At 41.3% G+C, this 18,749-nt stretch overlaps 1 protein-coding gene across 6 annotated transcripts in view; it reads left to right on the top strand.

Moving 5' to 3' along the window:
• The first annotated feature begins 778 nt into the window (after window positions 1-778).
• SNX12 (sorting nexin 12) overlaps window positions 779-18,749 on the top strand; it is a 172,152-nt gene continuing 154,181 nt past the window's right edge. For 2 of the 6 annotated variants that reach the window (XM_072744062.1, XM_072744061.1), the window contains exons 1-4: window positions 1,028-1,303; window positions 6,934-7,029; window positions 7,600-7,724; window positions 8,124-8,214. In XM_072744062.1, coding sequence (XP_072600163.1) covers window positions 1,139-1,303; window positions 6,934-7,029; window positions 7,600-7,724; window positions 8,124-8,214 — 477 coding nt within the window. In that variant the 5' untranslated portion in view covers window positions 1,028-1,138. Of the gene's footprint in view, window positions 1,304-6,933; window positions 7,030-7,599; window positions 7,725-8,123; window positions 14,918-18,749 lie in introns of those variants that run through there. The other 4 variants (XM_025982861.2, XR_011998230.1, XM_072744063.1 and 1 more) reach the window with 4 other exon arrangements.

Raw genomic sequence — 18,749 nt, 5'->3', positions numbered from 1 at the left:
CTTTATTCAACTGTAGGTCTTTAGTGTTTAGCATGGTTCCTGGCACATGAGTTGTTGCTTAGTAGGTATCAGTTAAATTGAATTAAATAACTTAACTGTTATTTAACAGTTATATGTTATAGGGCCTGGTACTCTGTTGAAAGGGTTTCAGGCATCAGTGACATGGGAAATAGCAGAACAGGCAGTGTAGGGAGGAGAAAGAATGACCTAAAAACACCAGCCTTAATGTGGGGCACTACCCCTTAATGTGGGCCATATGTAAATTAGTGACATAAATATCAATATGTCCATATATATTTTCTCATTTAGACATGTATTCTATCTCCGCTATGGGCTGCAAGCAGCCTCTGAGCAGTGTCAAGTAGGAGTTCTGCAGTGTAGAGATAGAAGATATGAAATAAATGCCCTCATTTTGCAAAACAATATAGTATCTTAGTACACTTGGGGTTAGCTTTATGTGGTAACAAGTGGAGGATGAAGATATGCCCCAATTTTCCTGAAAAGTGAGAATGAGCAATCACATTTACCCCATTCTGGCTGCTTCCCTGGCACCATACTGCTGAATGGTCAGTTGCGTGTGGAATGAACTGAAACCTCCAGGGGCACAAGTGGCAGGGCTGCATTCTAGATTCTTAGTATTATCGTTGGATCCCCACTCTCTGAGAGTACCCTTCTATTTTCGCGCAAAACCCTGACTTATTAAGGTCACGGGGCTTCGGCCTATCACCGCAAGGTCCCGGTTTGCGAGGCAGTGCCCGCTGCCGATAAATATACGGTAGAAGACCATTCTTGGGTTGGGGAGCAGCGATTGGCAGATTCCGCCTGTAGGGCTTCCCAGAATGTGGGGCGCTGCGTATCGGAGATGCAGGTTCCGGGGCAGCCACAAACGCCGCCCGGAAGCCTGAATGAGGCCTCCACAGCATGGGACTTACAGCCCTCAACTTGGCTGCTATTCAGGGTACCGGGCCCGGGGCCAAGGGAACCTGCGCGTGCGTGCGTGCGTGCGTGGACGCGCGTGCGCGGCGCCGCTGTCTGTGGGTTGGCTGGTTATTTTGCAAACGGGAGGGGCTGTGCGCGTTCCTGCCTCCGGCCTCTGTCCCCCACCCCCTTCCCCGGTCCCAGTCTCTCCTTCGGAAAGATGTCGGACACAGCAGTGGCTGACACTCGGCGCCTTAACTCGAAGCCGCAGGACCTGACCGATGCTTACGGGCCGCCAAGTAACTTCCTGGAGATCGACATCTTCAATCCACAGACGGTGGGCGTGGGCCGCGCGCGCTTCACCACCTATGAGGTTCGCATGCGGGTGAGTCACGGGGTGAGGGAGACAGCTGAGGGAGGACCAGCCGGCCGGCCTGGGAGGGCGGGGAGGGCGGGGGAGGGGGGGGCTGCCACGCGGACGACTAACATTGGCGAAAACACTTGGAGGGATCATTTGGGGGTTAGGGGCTTCATAGGTTTAGAGAGACGTCTCCAAACTAGGTTGTGGCCCTAGGATATGGAAAACTCCTGAGGGGGATGTCGAACTGGGGTGAGGGCAAATAAGTACCTGTGACAAAAAGTGAAGCATGGCTGGATGGGGTGGGGAGCATGGAGAAGATTACAGTGAGGAAGAAAGGGAAATAGGACTGTAGTGACAGAAGGAGGGAAGACAGAGTGGCGGAGGGCTGGGGGATGGAAAGCCAAGGTGATATACATCACTGGGTCCCATAACTAAACTAGGTTGTGGGAAGTCAATCTGAAGAGGGAGGGCAGGACGCCCCAATTTCTTCCTAATGAGGTCTCTCTGGGGTGATGGACTTAAGCAAAGCCTGGAATAAAGGGAAGATAGACTCTAGGAAAGGGAGACCAGCGGGCTTGGTAGAGCAGAAATAAGAAACGGAGTCTCCTTGAGATTGAGTCTACCCAGACTTGTGTAGAATTAGCATCTGAAGGAGAGAAATGTTTTTTTCTTAAGTTTTCTCAGGTACCACATGTTGTTCTCATGGTAAAGCCTGGCTTTGCATTGGGATTGGTGGATTGTCAGTTGGTGTTCTTCTCCTGTGCTGATCCTTTAGATTTGAACTATCCGGGATGTTTATTTGAGTATTGGCTACCATTTGGGCTTTCTGTGTGCATATGGCCATTTGCCCTTTCTGTTTTACATTAACTTTTTGGATTACGACCATGATCTGTAGTTACTTTAATATGTGACATTTCAGGACTGCCCAGGGGTAGCTTCTTTCAATGTGCACTGCAGAGGACTTTATTCTCTAATTCTTAGTCCACATTGCAAGGATGGAATGTGCAGATAAAGTAGTGATTTGCAGGTTCTTTTGCCCAGTTGAAGTGGTTACAGGCAAGAAAAGTTGGAGAACCATTTTCTATTTTTTCTTATGTTTTTTCTCAGACTAGAGGGCCAGAATATTCTCTATAGACAGCATGCTGCTCAAACAGCATTTGAAGACCTAAAAGAGTGTATGTGCTTTCACTTTTGAATTAATGAATGAATTGAATGAGAATGTGTCTCCTGCCTGGGCTTTGAAATTTAATTCATAAATGATGATCTCCAAATTCCAAGTTTGATAAAGTCTAACCTGAAGAAAGAAAATTAAAGCAAAGATTGAGGAAAACTCGTCTTTAAAAAAAGTACTTGGAGTCACCTTTTTTGGGGAAGAATGGAAGTTAGATCCCTGAAAATACTGTTAGTGGTAGAAAACTTAATTACCTGAGGAAGCCTGGGCAAAACTTGTTCAATGTAAGGATTCTCTACTGTGGGGTTTTAGAGACCATGTCTCCATGTATTACCCAAGAGCCTTAGTGACTATGAATGAAATAGCTCTATTTATTTGTTTTTATTTATTTGAGTGAGAGAAAGAGAGAAAGACTGAGCATGTGCACACCCAGTGGGGAGGGGCATAGGAAGAGGGAGAGTCCCAGGCAGACTCCTTGCTGAGTGTGGAGCTCAACCATGGGGCTCGATCTCAAGACACTGAGATCATGACTTGAGCCAAAACCAAGAGTCAAGACAATTAATCAACTGAGCCACCCAGGCACCCTGACTTCTTAAGTCATTCTAATAACAACAGAGACTGTTCATCTAATGCCTACTATGTGCCAGGCACTTAACTAGGTTTTAGTTTCTAAATCCTTACAAAAATGACATTCTACAGGTAGGAAACTGAGGAAGAATGCAGTTTTAGTAACTTGCCCAGTTACAAATACCTAATAAGTGGCAGGGCTGGGATTTGAACCCAGGTCTGTCTGACCCTAAAGCCCATCATACTCTTCCCACTACACTTTAGTCTCTTTGGCAGTGCTTAGTTGCAAAACTTTAGTATGCAATTTTTTTTTTTTACCCATTAAGCTTTTTATCTGCCTTTTCCACAATTTTTAATTGTACAGTGATGATAGAGTTGATGACAGTTCCTGGTTCTCTGGGTTTGAGTTAATTTGTACTGTTTATGTTAATTTGTATGGCCATCTCGGCTTTTACTATTTTAATTGAACTCAGTTTTAGGGAAAAGTTGAAATATTTGATTTTTAATTGCTATTTTAGGTGGTTTATCATGGTAGGCATTATAAAGGAACATGAGACTTAGAGAATGGGCTTTGAGAGTTAGGCATTGTGTATGGTAGAAGTAGATAACACTGACTTTCTTTTTCTTAGTTTAATACTTAAATATTTCTGAAGCTGTTCTCTTTTATTTTGCTCAGGAAAGAATTCCCCCCCCCACTCTCCCAAGAAATGAGGAGTCTGGAGAGGTGTCCTGGTGACTTCACATGACGTGTGTGAACTCTCAAATGTCAGTTGTCCTGTGGACTTGAACTTTGTTTCTTTCTCTCCTTTCCCTTGACTTTGTGTTGATCAGAGCCAAAGGACTTTCTATATCCTGGACTACACAATTCTGTCTTCCTTATATGATTTATAGCATGGAGCTGGGAGATTATCTTACTTAGTACACAGTAGCCACTTCCTTGGATGGCTAGGTGCTGAAATGAACGGTCATTATTGTCATCATCCTATGCGGGTAGGGAAAGAATAGGATTTTTGTGAGTCAAAGGAGGAAGTCCACAAAATGGCAGTGGGTGGTTTCACTGTGTCTTGGAAGAATCTACTCAGAGTTTTCCCCCTTTTCTTTGGTCCTTCTGTTGGCTTCTGTAGGCTTCTGTAAAAGCCTACTAGTTAAGGTTCTGTTTGGGGATCACAGTATTTGTAATGAACTCTGGTGGAAACCTAGAATCAGATGATACCAAAGCACTCTTTTTTCCATGCAGGATTATTCCTTCCCCAGCTTTATTGAGATGTTATTGACATATAACATTGTGTAAGTTTAAGGTATATTGTGTGATGATTTGATACATATGCAGATTTCTTGCAGGATTCTGAGAATGCGCTCTGTTATGGTTTATTTTGTTTGGTTAATATATGCACATGGTACAAAATTCAAAAGATACAAAAAAGATACACTGTAGAAACTAGGTCTTCCTCTTCTGTTTTCTAGAGGTTCCCTTTTCCAAAGAAACTACTGTTTCCAGTTTTTTATTTATTCTCCTACAGAAAAGGTTGTAATGAAATATTGCTTTACCTGTATCTCACCCTCCTTTAACTCATTGACATTCCTTGAACCTTGATCCTGGATAGAGTTGTAACTAATGTAAGTTGGTTAGTTATTTAGCTTTTGATGACCTTTACCTAGAACTGGATCCTGGAAAGATAATTTCCAGACATGAGGGCTACAAAGCATGGTGTAGTGAGGACTGTGTGAAGCACTAACATAGCTTGAAGATATTCTTTTCCTGCCCTGAGGCAGTTGTGGATAAAGGAGAGAAACTAAGTTCCTTTTATTTCCATCGGCTGATATGGATTGGCTGTTGGGAAATTTAGTCAGTCTTAATACATGTGGTTGGCCGTTTCTATTTAGAACTTGTAGACAGGAGTGAGGATCAGGGCTTTTGGTTTGTTGGTAGTTCCTGTCACCATTAGAGCCTTGGGAAAATTATCAGTGAGTAAGATGTGGGAATAAGCTGATTTATATCAGAGAGCAGGCAATGGTAAGCCAACTTAATATAATTGCTATTTCTGCTGTGCTTTCTAGACAAGGAGAGGGTAAACAGATACATAGGGCCTCTATTAATCAATTGAGTATTTACTGAGTGATTTGCACAGTCTGCATTTAGGGAAATGCAGAAGTAGTCAAGGCTCCTGACTTCAATGAAATTACAGTTTAGTTAAGTAGCAAGACTAACATGATGCATAAACCAATAGTGTGTCAGGCACTACTAAAGTATAAATGTCATAGAAGTGTAGAAGAGAGAGAGACCAGTAAATTAAGCTGGTGCTCTCAGGAAAGATTTCCTGGATGAAATGGGACTTGAGCTGGGACATGCAGAATGGAGAGAATTTGGATAGGAAAAGCTGAGGAAGGCATACCTTGGAGGTGTTTTTCTATTGTTCTTTACAGGGAACTTAAATTCACTTTTCAATTGAAAATGTAATATGAGCATGTGATAAACTCAAATTGTCCAGTGAAAAATGTGACCCTCCCATCCATTCCAACCAAGTGTTTAGTCTTATACTCCAAATTCAATCTCTATTATTTATGAATAAACATTTTATTCATAAATATAAATATATACACATATTTCCCTCCCCTTTGTAAAGCAGGCTCCACACCTAGCATGCAGCCCAACACAGGGCTCAAACTCAACAGCCATGAGATCAAGACCTGAGCCGAGATCAACAGTTGGATGCTCAACCGACTGAGCCACCCTGGCACCCACATATCCCCTTTATGGTTGAAATATAGTTGACACACAATGTTGCATTAGTTTCAGGTGTTAAACATAGTGATCTGACAAGTTTTACATTATGCTATGCTCACCACAACTATAGCTGCCATCTGTCACCATTCAACACTATTACAATACCATTGACTATATTCCCTATGCTGTTATCCCCATGACTTATTCTTCCATAACTAGAAGCCTGTATCTCCCACTCTCATTCACCCATTTTGCCCATACCTCCACCCACCTCCCCTCTGGCAATCAACAGTTTGTTCTCTGTATTTATGGGTCTGTTTCTGCTTTTTGTTTGTTTTATTTTTTAGATTCCACATGTAAGTGAATTAAATGGTATTTGTCTTTCTCTGTCTGACTCATTTCCCTTAGCATAATACTCTCTAGGTCTAGCCAGGTTGTTGCAAATGGCAAGATCTCATCTTTTTTTATGGCTGAGTATTATTCCTGTGTGTGTGTGTGTGTGTGTGTATGTGTTTGTGTGTATAGCACATCTTTATCCACTCTGTGTGTGTGTTTGTGTGTATAGCACATCTTTATCCACTCATCTCTTGATAGACGCTTGGGTTGCTTCCATATCTTGGCTGTTGTAAATAATGTGCAGTAAACAAAGGCATGCATATATCTTTTTGAATTAGTGTTTTCATTTTCTTTGGGTAAATATACATATCCCTTTTTAAAACCAAATAGGAAAAAACAACACACAGGCAAGCTGTATGTACTGTTCAGTACCTTGATTTTAATGCTTAATATATTCCCCTACAGGCTCATATGTAGTTTACATTCTCTTTATAGCTGTACAGTAATTCCACTGTATAAGCATACTGTAATTTATTTAACCTATTACATATTGGTGAACATTAATTAATTATTACAAATAAAGTACAGTGAAACTCCTTGTACATATATATTTGCATACGACTTCAAATATATTTTTAGGATAAATTCTAAGCAGCAAGGGACTTCTAATCACCAACTGTGACAAGGCTGGATGTGGTAAGGATTGGTAATTTACCTGGTGGTATTTTAAAGGAGTTATAGGAACATGGTTCACAGGAATTATTTCTTCTTTGGGACCTAAGTGGTTCTGACAGATGGCCACCACAGGCTGAACATTAGTTACCATCTCTCTTCTCTCATTTTCCTTCCCCGTAGACAAACCTACCTATCTTCAAGCTGAAGGAGTCCTGTGTACGGCGGCGCTACAGTGACTTCGAGTGGCTAAAGAATGAGCTGGAGCGAGATAGTAAGGTATGACCCCATTCCCTGTGTGGGATCCTAGGAGGAGGATATCTACATAGCCTGAGAAGGCATAAGATCATAGTCTATAAAATCTTAAAGGCAGCGGGGGGTGGGGGACTAAACACTATCAAATCCCAACACATTGGATCTGGGTGATAACCCTTTAAACTTGAATTGAAAGTGGTGAAGTGCAGGACAAATTTTAAAGAAAACGTATCACTTGAATCAGTGGCTAGTAAAGTCGTATAACTTAAACTCCTATAGATGCTAAAAATGTAAAGTATAGTGTCAGGGAAGGCCTAGCTAAATTAGTGGATGCTAATGGATTGTTAAAGAAAGTGAGGAATATTTGAGTTTATTTCCTTTCTTTCTTTTGAGGTAGAAGGCCAGTCCTATCATAAAATCAGTTGGTTTTTGACCTGAGCCATCTTGACTGCTCTTATGGTCTCAGTTCTTACAAGTTGCTGGCTGTGGGATAAGATAGACCTTGCCTAATAGGAAATTAAGTATACAGTGTTTCACCATCTCATTCCCTCTTCATCCTCTCTCATGTGGTTGATATTTTGCATCTGCCTGCAGATTGTAGTACCACCACTGCCTGGGAAAGCCTTGAAGCGTCAGCTCCCTTTTCGAGGAGATGAAGGGATCTTTGAAGAGTCCTTCATTGAAGAAAGGAGGCAGGGCCTCGAGCAGTTTATTAACAAGTAAGCCAAGTTCTTGGGGACTCTTCTTGCTGCTTTTGCCATCATGGTCTTTATATGTTTTGTCTGTCTCCTCTTCTGTAATAAGATGTGATGCTAGTTGTGTGCTGAGCTGACTGGACAGTAAGACTCCATTTCTTTGAGCAGAATTCTGATCCTGTACCTCAGGGTCTGAGAAAGTACTGCATGTTGGATGTGTTTGGTGGTTTCTCCCTGCTTTACCCCTCTGTCCCCCTTCTCCTATATAATATTAGGGTGGAGTGGTGCCCTGTTGTTGTCCTCTTCTTGCTTGAACCTCTGAAAGAGCTGACGTTGCCCTTCTTCCCCTGTCCACACCCCTGTCACTCTGTGAATTCTCTCTGATCCCAAATACTACTGATAACCATCTTGGTCTCTTTATAGAATTGCTGGACACCCACTGGCTCAGAACGAACGCTGCCTACACATGTTCCTGCAGGAGGAGGCAATTGACAGGAACTACGTCCCCGGGAAGGTGCGCCAGTAGGAGCCCCTCTCACCACTTGCCCTCTACTTTCCTGCTGAAAATGACATTGATTTTTACACTAAGCCTCTCTCTCCTTCTTTGATCTGAAGTTGGCTGCCCATCCCCTGGCCTGATAAACTGTCTGGCATTATATTTCTTGGTACCTGACTACACCGTGGGCACTCTGCTATGATCCTCTTTTTTAAGGAGAGATGGGAACCACAGGCAGATGCCCTTTGCTTGGGGTGCGGGTGGGGGGATTGGATTAGAAGGCAATTTACCCATACCAGAAGGCTAATCTTATGGGGGGGCGGGTCTTGTGCTGGATACACTTGGATACATACTGATGCTACAAGTCCAGGGGATTTTCTTACTCTTAGGTTTAACCAGGAACGCTGAGCAGGGAACAACTCTGCATTTCCTATCTGCATGAACTTTTTCCTTTTGGGGAAGGTGGTAGAGACCTAAATGTTCTCCTTGTTTTCTCTAGGCCTGCTCCCAGTTTTCTCAACAGTTTCTTTTGTTACTTTCTCTTTTCCTTGTTGCTTTTCATGGCAGTAAATCCTCCTAGAGTCTAAGCAGTCTGTTGTGTGGAGCAAGATGTGTGGGTTTTCTGGGCCCCTCATCATGGCTGCTTCAGAGTCAGAAGAAAGCCATAGGGCAGTAGGAGAATTCTTATTGTCTAGCCCCTTTTTGTGGCTCCCCGCTCTGGCTGCCTGTTCTTGCTCATCAGCAGGTGAGTCAGTATGGGCCAGCAGTTCCTCCCCAAGCCCTTGCTACTTTATATGTTAGCCTTGCAGGTTTGGTGGCTTGAGGGGTGGGGGCAACTCACCACTGCCAGGTAACTCCCCAAAGGGTGGGAGTGGATCATTTTCTAGGTACCTCCCAGTGGTAGGGAAGGGTATCACCAATCTCCTCCTTCCATTCTCCCTTCCTCCCATCCTATTTAGTGCTTCCATGGGGCAGAAGCACGTGAACAAACCACAGTCTCTGACTTCTAAGCACTTTGAGCTGTTGAATGGGGCTCAGGGGCAAGAGTTGTCACTGACCTCCCCAGATTGGTCACAGGGTTATTGAACTGCCTGCACTTGTTTCCTGTAGAACTCCAGCATCTTCCCCAGAATTTGAGCTAGAGATAGCAGCTGGGTGTGGATGTCCCAAGTCTTAGAGTCTGAAGCAGCTTTCCTGGGCTTCTGTCTGGGAGGTGATGGTTTGTTTGCTGGGGCCTGATATCCATCTCCAGTGGTGGGGTAGGAGCAAATTAACTGGTGTCATGTCAAAAGTATGGACTTTTCCCTTAGACTCTCTATCATGGAAGGATTGGAATTCTCTATATGGGGTCTTGGAGAAAAGGATTGTGGAGTCTGACAAGACCCTGAAAAGAGAAATTAGGATTGGATTTTGACATAGGATTTGGAGTCCTTCTAAATGTTGAGGTTCCCTGAGACAGATCAGCTCTCCACCTGCTGAGCCTGTACCAGGGGCTGAGTAGCCCCTAGAGAGTCTCTGCTCCCTTTCCCACCTCCCCAGTGTTGGTGTTGTTGCTGCCTTTTGTATCTTCTGTTATTGACTTTTTTTTTAAGAGTTCTTCTTTCATTGTGCAACAAGTGCTGAAAGCCTGAGGCCCCATTTCTGCTGTGTATATATCCTGACTCGGGGCTTTTATTCAGCAAACTGTTCATTCTTCTGTCAGACAATGTCATATTCAACTCTGTTCATATTAAACCACTGTGAAGCAAGCCTCTGTTTTCCTGCTTAAGTTGTAAATATAGTATTTTTTAGTGTCTAGGATAGTCTTGGTATTGTGCAGAAATCATACAACATGGTCAGTGTCCTGAGGTGATAAGTTTTACATTTAAATAAAAAAAAAAAAACTAGAATCCTAGATGCCTGTAGCAATAGTTACCTATCTTTGCAACTCCCAATTGACTTTGTCAGAGGTAATGCATCTACTTGCAGGAAGTAGCCATAGAGCTCAATACCTGTGGTTTAGATTTAGCAAATTTGGGTTTTAAGCTTGTGGGTTCTAATTTGGGCAGAATACATTTATTGTGTGTGTGTATGCATATATATGCATATGCTATATATGTACGTAAACACGTGTGTGCACGTGCTCATCCTCCAACATACCACCTACAAACACTATTTCATAGGTTTTATACTTCAATTGAGACTATTTTCTTTTTTTTAAGTTTACTTATTTACTTAGTAGAGAGAACAGAGTGAGCAAGAGAGAACATGAGTTGGGGGAGGGGCAGAGAGCAAGAGGGAGAAGCAGGCTCCTCTGTGAGCAGGGAGCCTGATACAGGGCTTGATCCCTGGGATCACAACCTGCACCCAAGGCAGATGCTTAACTGACTAAGCCACCCAGGCACCCTAACGCTATTTTCTTTCAAATAGCTTTGATGCAGGCAGAAAAGTGAATGAACTCTTGAGAACTTTTTTTTTCTTAACTATGAGAACTTTTTTAAAGATTTTATTTATTTATTTATTCATGAAAGACACACACACACACACACAGAGAGAGAGAGAGAGAGAGAAAGAGAGAGAGAGAGAGAGGCAGAGGGAGAAGCAGGCTCCATGCAAGGGAGCCTGACATGGGACTCCATCCCTGGTCTCCAGGATCACACCCTGGGCTGAAGCCGGCGCTACACTGCTGAGCCACCCGGGCTACCCAACTATGAGAACTTTTGATAGGTGGTTATTTTCATCTGACCGATGTGTTCTGAAATGGCTTCCTATACAAAGTGGGTTTTAGTAAAGGTTTGGAATGAGAGGAGGTAGGAGTCTTGTTATCTGGGAAGTCAAAGCTAGTTTTAGTCATGTACTTGAGCAGGGAAAGAAGGTATAGAAAGTGATATGGTCAAAACATTATGAATTAAGGTGACATAACAGTGTACTTGGGTGTAAGTAGAAGAGTAGGGGATGAATTGAGGAAGTTGAGAGGTTTTGGTAGTTTAGGAGTTAGATGATTAAAGATATCTGAAGGAATAGGGAAGAAAAGTTTCGGTGAGATAAGAGAAAGGAAGAGTAATGAGACAAATGCAACCTTCATAGGCAGCAGCATTAGAGAATGAATTAGAGAATAACTAGAAAAAGCAACTTATAGAATAAAATATCAAAATTTTAGACACATTACATTCATTTAACAAGTACCAATTCTTAGCCTTCTGTGTGCCCAGGTTTATGCTAAAAGTTGGACTGGGGTGGGGTGGGGTGGTCATGGTACAAATAAAATATGATTACATTCTCTTTCTTCATAGACTTTATGCTTATTCCTTATTGTAGGAGATGTCTAAATAAGACAAATGCTAGAAACAAAATAAGAGGTCCAGGCACATCTAGTTGTCCAGTTTATTTATTTATTTTTAATATCAGGTCAGTTAAATTCTTTCTTTGGAATCAAATGGGTCATGTTAGCACAGTAACTGGGTCCTGAAAGAACCCCAAATCCAAGCCCTCTTACCCATCAACACTGAGAATAAGCATTCTTTTATGGGAATTCAAGTTTATGCATGTATCTAGGTATTTGTTACTAATTTGTTACTCTTTTATCCATAGCATAGAAACAGCACAACCTTACATCTGGGACCTGGGGGCCAAAGGCTAACAAAAATTTTAAACATAGTAGCTATGTAGCTAGACCCAAAAGAAAACTGAATCTTTACATTCTGATGCCTTATCTACCCTTTGACCCATTCTTTGAGATGAGGAGTTGAGCTAGCAAAGGGTGGGAGAGGTGAACAGCATTCAGGTTTCTATGGAGTTTTTGTTTGATGAGACATCCTAGGTGAGACACTTCCATCTTCAAATATATGCTGTCATAATTTAAGTAAAATTATTTTCTACTGTGGAAGTGTAGACCAGCTGTTCACTGAAATGGATATTTTTTCATATCGTGAGGACTTTTTTTCTTTTTTTAAAGATTTTATTTATTCATGAGAGACACACAGAGAGGGAGAGGCAGAGACAGGCAGAGGGAGAAGCAGGTTCCATGCAGGGTGCCTGACGTGGGACTCGATCCTGGGTCTCCAGGATCAGGCCCTGGGCCGAAGGCAGCACTAAACCACTGAGCCACCCAGGCTGCCCTCCTGAGGACTTTTGAGTCACCCCTGGTTTTCTCATCTTAGACACAGTAACAGCTCTAATTTTTCCTCACTTTGCTCATTTTTTTACCCTTTTACCGTTATTATTCTGAAATCTCTCCAAGGTCCTTACATGTCCCTAAGTCAGAGTCTAAAACTGGACACTACTTTAATTATAGCCTGCAGGTTAAGTGGTTGTTAGTCCATTTATACATCACAATATTCAAGTTTACTTTTAAAATATAAACACTTTGTGACTAACTTAGCTTGTGGTTCTCTGCCACTCCCTTCCCGACCACCCATCACCCTTCATTCCTCTTATCTTTTGTTTTACTTTTCTTGTACAAAAAAATAGTTGTTCCTAGTTTTACTTTAATTTTCTTTCTTCTTCTTGTCTGCCTACTTGCCTATCTTTCTATCCATCTGTCTGCCTGCCATCCATTCTTTTGAGAACAGAAAATTCATTCCTTACAAAAAAAATTAGGTAATTATTAACATTCCACAGAATAAAGGATTCTTTAAATCACAGCAAGTATTCTTTCTTTTTTAAAAAAGATTTTATTTATTTATCCGAGAGAGAGAGAGAGAGAGAGAGAGAGAGAGAGAGAGAGAGAGGCAGAGGCAGAGACACAGGAGGCAGAGGGGGAAGCCGGTTCCATGCAGGGAGCCTGATATGAGACTCAATCCTGGGACTCAATCCTGGGACTCGATCCTGGAACTCGATCCTGGAACTCCAGGATTTCGCCCTGGGCCGAAGGCAGGTGCTAAACCTTTGAGCCACCCAGGGATCCCTGCAAGTTTTCTTTAAATAGGTTTTTCCTACAGTGGTTTTAAATGTTTGTATATAGATCATCAACTACGTGATATAGAGAGGTAAAAGATGAAGAGGCACTGCCAGTTGAAGATCAATTAGAAATTAGATAAAATAGTAGTTCTTTTTTTTAAAAAAGATTATTTTATTTGAGAAAGAGAGCGCAGGAGATAGAGCATGGGCTGGGGGGAGGGGCAGAGGGAGAGAGAGAAGCCAACTCCTCCCTGAGCAAGTAGCCCTGTGGTAGGCAGGGCAGGGCTCAATCCCTGGACCCTGAGATCATGACTTGAGCCAAAGGCAGACACTTAACCAACTGAGCCACCCAGGTGCCCCTATTCATTACTTTTCAAGAAAATGTTATTTTACCAATAATGTTATTTGTCCAAATACAGTCAGCTTTTGATCATTTGAGCTAATAGATTTTTCTTTTGCTATGTATTTTTATTCTAGAATTTAAGTATAGGGGACTAATATTCATAAGACTTTAAAATATTTCATAACATGTCATCAGAATGAAGACTCAGGAAGATCTGAGAAAGTAGAAAGTAGAAAGGACCTAGAATAGAAACCTGCATTCTGGACCTGGCTATGTTTTTTAGCTGGCTATAGCACCTACAGGCAAATTGCTTCACCAATCTGGGCCTGTTTTCTCAATTGTAAAATGAGGGGATTTGACTGAAGGATATCTGAGGTATCTTAAATCTCAAATTTTTATGATTTCCAACTGTTGCCCTAAGGAGTTGAGTAAACCCTGGAGGTGATGCTACCAAAAAGGTGAAAGCAAAGTTTTTTGCATTTGATTGAGTTTGTTGTAATGTAGTTTTCTCTCCCAGAAATGAATGACTCTTCACTTATCCTGATTAGATTTTGTTTGCCCACATCCTGTTGTATCAGGTCATAAGTACCACACTGAAGCTCAGTGTTGAATTGATTTACAGTTGCCCTAATTTTATCCTAGGTCTCTAGCTGAAAATTTTGAATGAAATAGTCACCTCATTCCTATCTGAAATTATTCTTATTTAAAATGTAGAAATGACAGTTTTGCTGATTGTTGCTATTACAAAAGTGCCTGTTTTGTTAAAATGTTTTATTGTGGTGATAAAAATTCAAAAGTAATTAATGCTAGTTGACAAAATTCAAACAAGACATAAATATGTAAAAAGTGAAGATTTCTCTTTATTCCCTCTCCCTATACCCATTCTCCAGAATAACTTAATTTGGTATGTGTCTTCCCAGACCTTTTTTTATGCATAGATATGTGTATGTGAATATATACAGATATGTATTAATATACACATACTCATATACACATGTACGAATACCCACACACTTGAATGTAGTTTTTTTTAACAAAATGGAATATTATGTGCACTATTTTGCAACTTAATTTTTACACTTTGCAATGTATTGTGGACTTGCTTTCATATTAGTATATGGAAATTTACCTAATTTTTTTTAAATGGCAGCATAACATTTCGTGGTATGGTTGTAAAACAATTGAGTGATTCAGTTTGCCTCCAGTCATTCACTATTACAAATAATAGTATCACTATTACAAGTAACTTGCTCATGTGTTTAAGTATTTCTGTAGGATAGATTTTGAAAGAACGAATTGCTGGATCAAAGGATGTGTGTTACATTTTGATAGGTATTAAGTTACCCTTTTAAAACGTGCAGTTTCAGCTCCGGTTTACAGCAAATGAAAATGTTTGTTTTACCAAAAGTGGAAAAATTGCCATGCCCCCACCCCCACCCCCTGCGCCCAAAAGTTTCTTTGACGAATGGCACAATATTAAACAACTGATAATTATCCAAACTATTTGGTGAAAATGGTATTTCTTAGTTGGAGTTAGCATTCTCTGATAACCTTTAGTTGTAATGATACTGCTATCAGGTTTTTGAAAGTTTCCCCACACACTTCATTTCAGTCATTCTAGAAGCAGTATTTGTCGCTAATTGAGCATCCCTAAACACTCCTCACTGTAGATAAACCAGCACTTAATTAAAGGCCCTAATGTTCCTAGGCTTCTTCCTACCTGACTCTGGGGGGAAGTGAAGCAGTTAGCATGGTGGCGAAGCAGCATTATCTGAGGCGCTCTCTCAACCAATACTTGCCTCAGGTGGGCAATACTCGAGGCCAACCCCCAGAGCAGCGCTGACACCTCAATTACAAACTCATCTAAACTCAGAACCAACCTCCTTGGAAACTCTGGGAAATATGCTTTGCCTCTTGAGCCACCATCTCTCCAGCTTGGACCTCCTTTTTTTGTTATTTCTCTCAGATTCAAACCTTAAGATTCCAGCCAGGGACGGGGGTGGGGGGGGTGGGGGGGGGAGGACAGGGACCTAGATCGAGATGGTGACTGAACTAGGAGGCCGAGTCACCAGGCCTCGGCTCTTCTGGTTGGCTGTCTACACGTCAGCCAGAAGTGAGCAAGCTTTTAGTTGGTCCTCTGCAATGGGAAACACAAAGCCCTCCTCTGATTGGCCTCTTAATAGACGGGCGGGCCATAGGGAGAGCTGCTGGTTGGGCAGGGACAGAAGACCAATGGGAATGCTGTGGCGCTGCTTTCGAAAGCGAAGCCTATCCTCAGTACCTGGGAGAATCAGTCGGTTTCCTCCAAGCTCCTGTGGGTTATTTGGTAACTGCATCCTCCCGCAACATAGCTACTGGCTACCCTCCGCCCCCTGTCTTTCGGTCACACGTTCAGTGTCTCATTGTTTTCCGGTGTGCCGGGGCTATTCAGGCTGTATTCCCTTAGCCCGCAGATCTCCTGCCCAGAGCTCTTCCTCGGATGTGGCCGCTGAGATCCTAGGGCCAGGGCAATAGGGATCAGGGACCGGGAATAGGATAAGAATTGGCGGGCATCCGGGCGAGATTCGTGATGGCGGAAGCGGGAAAGGCTGACCTCTGCGGTCCTGAAGGCCTTCTTTGTATTAAATCCTGGGAAGGAAGTGGGAGGTGGCTGACCCAGAAAGTTCTGCCATCCAGGTGGCCATCACCATTTCGCCAACCATACCTTCGGTCGCTTGATTTCACCCCTCTTGCCTCCTTCCTAGACTCCAGAGCTGCACAACCGCTGCAGCAAATACACTGGTCCTCAATGTCTGGGCTTGACCTTATTGCTTTATCCCTTCTTCCTCATTATTTTTAATTGCTCTAGTACATTCTCCTTTAAAAAAAAAAAACCTTGAAAACATTACACATAGATGGGGCTAAAGTATACTTTGGCTATTACCCACATCCTAGTCCTCCTTTGCCTTCCCACAGCTAGCAGCTCTTTACAGTTTGCTGTGTATCTAGGTAGCCTTCCAGGTCTTAGTTGTTTATTTGTTAGAAAGATACAATGTTGTGTTTTTATTTCTACAAAAACTATACCATACTGTACATGTCTTGCAATCTTTAAATTATTTTGGAAACATTTTTACTTCATTACATCTAAATTCACTTCATTTTTTAAGTGGCATAATATGCCATGGTATGGTTATTAACAGGATTATTTAACCATTCATTATTGATAGACTACTTGGTTTTTCCGATTTTTTGCTTTTATAAGTATTACTGCAATGAACATTCCAGATCAAAGCTCCTTGTCAGAATTTCTCTAGGGCAGTAATTCTCAAACTTTTTGATCTCAGGACCCCTTTACACTCCTAAGACTATTTTTTTCTTTTCAATTTTTTAAATTTAAATTCTAGTTAGTTAACATACAGTGCAATATTGGTTTCAAGAGTAGAATTCAGTGATTCATCACTTAACATTCAATACCCAGTGCTCATCATAACTACCCTCTTAATACCCATCATCTATCTAGCCCAACCCCAACCTGTACAAAGCTACTTTCTTCTCATTCTTTTTTTAAATTTGTTTTATTGAAATTCGATATACCAACATATAGTAGAACACCCAGTGCTCATCAAGTCCCCTCCTCAATGCCCGTCACCCAGTTACCCCAACCTCCCCCACCCCCCCACCCCCCCTTCCGCAACCCTTTGTTCCTTTCCCAGAGTTAGGAGTCTCTCATGGTTTGTCTCCCTCTCTAATTTTTCCCACTCAGTTCCCCTCCTTTCCCTAATAATCCCTTTCACTATTTCTTATATTTATTTATGTGGGTTTATATCTATCACTGTTCAATGTATTACAAATTAAAAGAAAAAATATTCATTAAAAATAACAGCAGTAAAACCATTACATGTTAACATAAATAATATTTTTAAATGAAAAATAACTTTTCCAAAGCAAAAAATATTAGAACAGTAAAATTGCATTACATTTTCTGAAAGTCTCTTTAATAGACTTAATAGGAGACCTCTGGGTTCTCATACCTGCTTCTACCTTTGATCCATTATGACGTTTTGGTTGAAGTATGTATCACACAGATGTGTAATTAGAAAAACAAGTAGTTTAATAGCCTTTTTAGGTAATTGTGGATATTTTTTACATCAATCCTCAACAAGTGATAGTTTCTCAAAGATTACTTTTAGTGTGAATTTTGAAACCATATCAATCATATAAATAAACTTTTCATATTTTGTTACATTAAAATCCATTGGTCTGCCTTGTACTTTAACATGTTTTTTACCCATGCAGGATTTTATGACATAATGCGTTGGCAATTTGAAAATATTGGTTCACTGAGTTATGCAGATCTTTCAAGTATTGATACAGTTCATTATACAGTGTCAAAAATTACATTAATTAATATCACCACTGCTCTTACCAGAAAAGTCTTTAAGTATTGGAAAGCTGCCAAGCCTGTGGTGGAGGTGCAAGTTTTCCAAAGTTCTAATTTTGCTTGAAAGCTCAAATTTTGGGGTGCCTGGGTGGCTCAGTCCGATAAGTGTCTGCCTTTAGCTCATATCATGATCCCAGAGTCTCAGGATCAAGACCCACGTTGGGCTCCCTTCTCAGTAGGGGGTCTGCTTCTCTCACTGCCTCTGCCTCTTCCCTTGCTCATGCTCTCCCTCTTTCTCAAATAAATAAATAAATAACTTTTGTTAAAAAACAGCTCAAATCACTGGGTGTTATGCTATATGTTGGCAAATTGAACTCCAATAAAAAATTTAAAAAAAACAGCTCAAATTTTACTATTAGCACCAGATACTATCAGTTGTTTTTCTTGCAGTGACAGGCCCACTTTGTTTATTTCTGAGAAAGTACCTGCCAGATATCCAAGTCTGAATAGCCACAGTTTATCTGTTAGTTGTTATTTCAAGAAAAATGGCATCATTCCATGAAAAAAGTGACTTCAGCTCACGTCTGACAAGTGCTTTTTCATGGGACAACCATTGTACTTTAGTATGCAATAGAAGTGTTTTATCTGTACTTCCTGTTTTGTTACACAGAATATTAGAAAGCCATGCATTTAGGCATGGAGGTCTTAATAACTTTTACTGCTTTATCAAGGACATTCTTAAGTGTATGATGATGAAAAAATACAATGACACAGTACAGTTCAGTGCCACTCCTTTTGATGAGCTTTAAGACACTAGCAGTTTTACACACGTTTGCTTTTTTTTCTTCTCACCTTTCCTTTTGCATCAACAGTGCAAATATCAACGCAGTAAAAGAAAAAGGCAAGCAACGTCTTTTTTTAAAAAGATTTATTTATTTATTTTTAGAGAGAGCGAGTGCTGGTAGCGGGGGT

The sequence above is a fragment of the Vulpes vulpes genome, chromosome X (genome assembly GCF_048418805.1).
Source record: "Vulpes vulpes isolate BD-2025 chromosome X, VulVul3, whole genome shotgun sequence".
NCBI lineage: Eukaryota > Metazoa > Chordata > Mammalia > Carnivora > Canidae > Vulpes > Vulpes vulpes.
The sequence above is the reverse complement of the archived record's forward strand: the minus strand, read 5'-3'. Positions and strand labels throughout refer to the sequence as shown.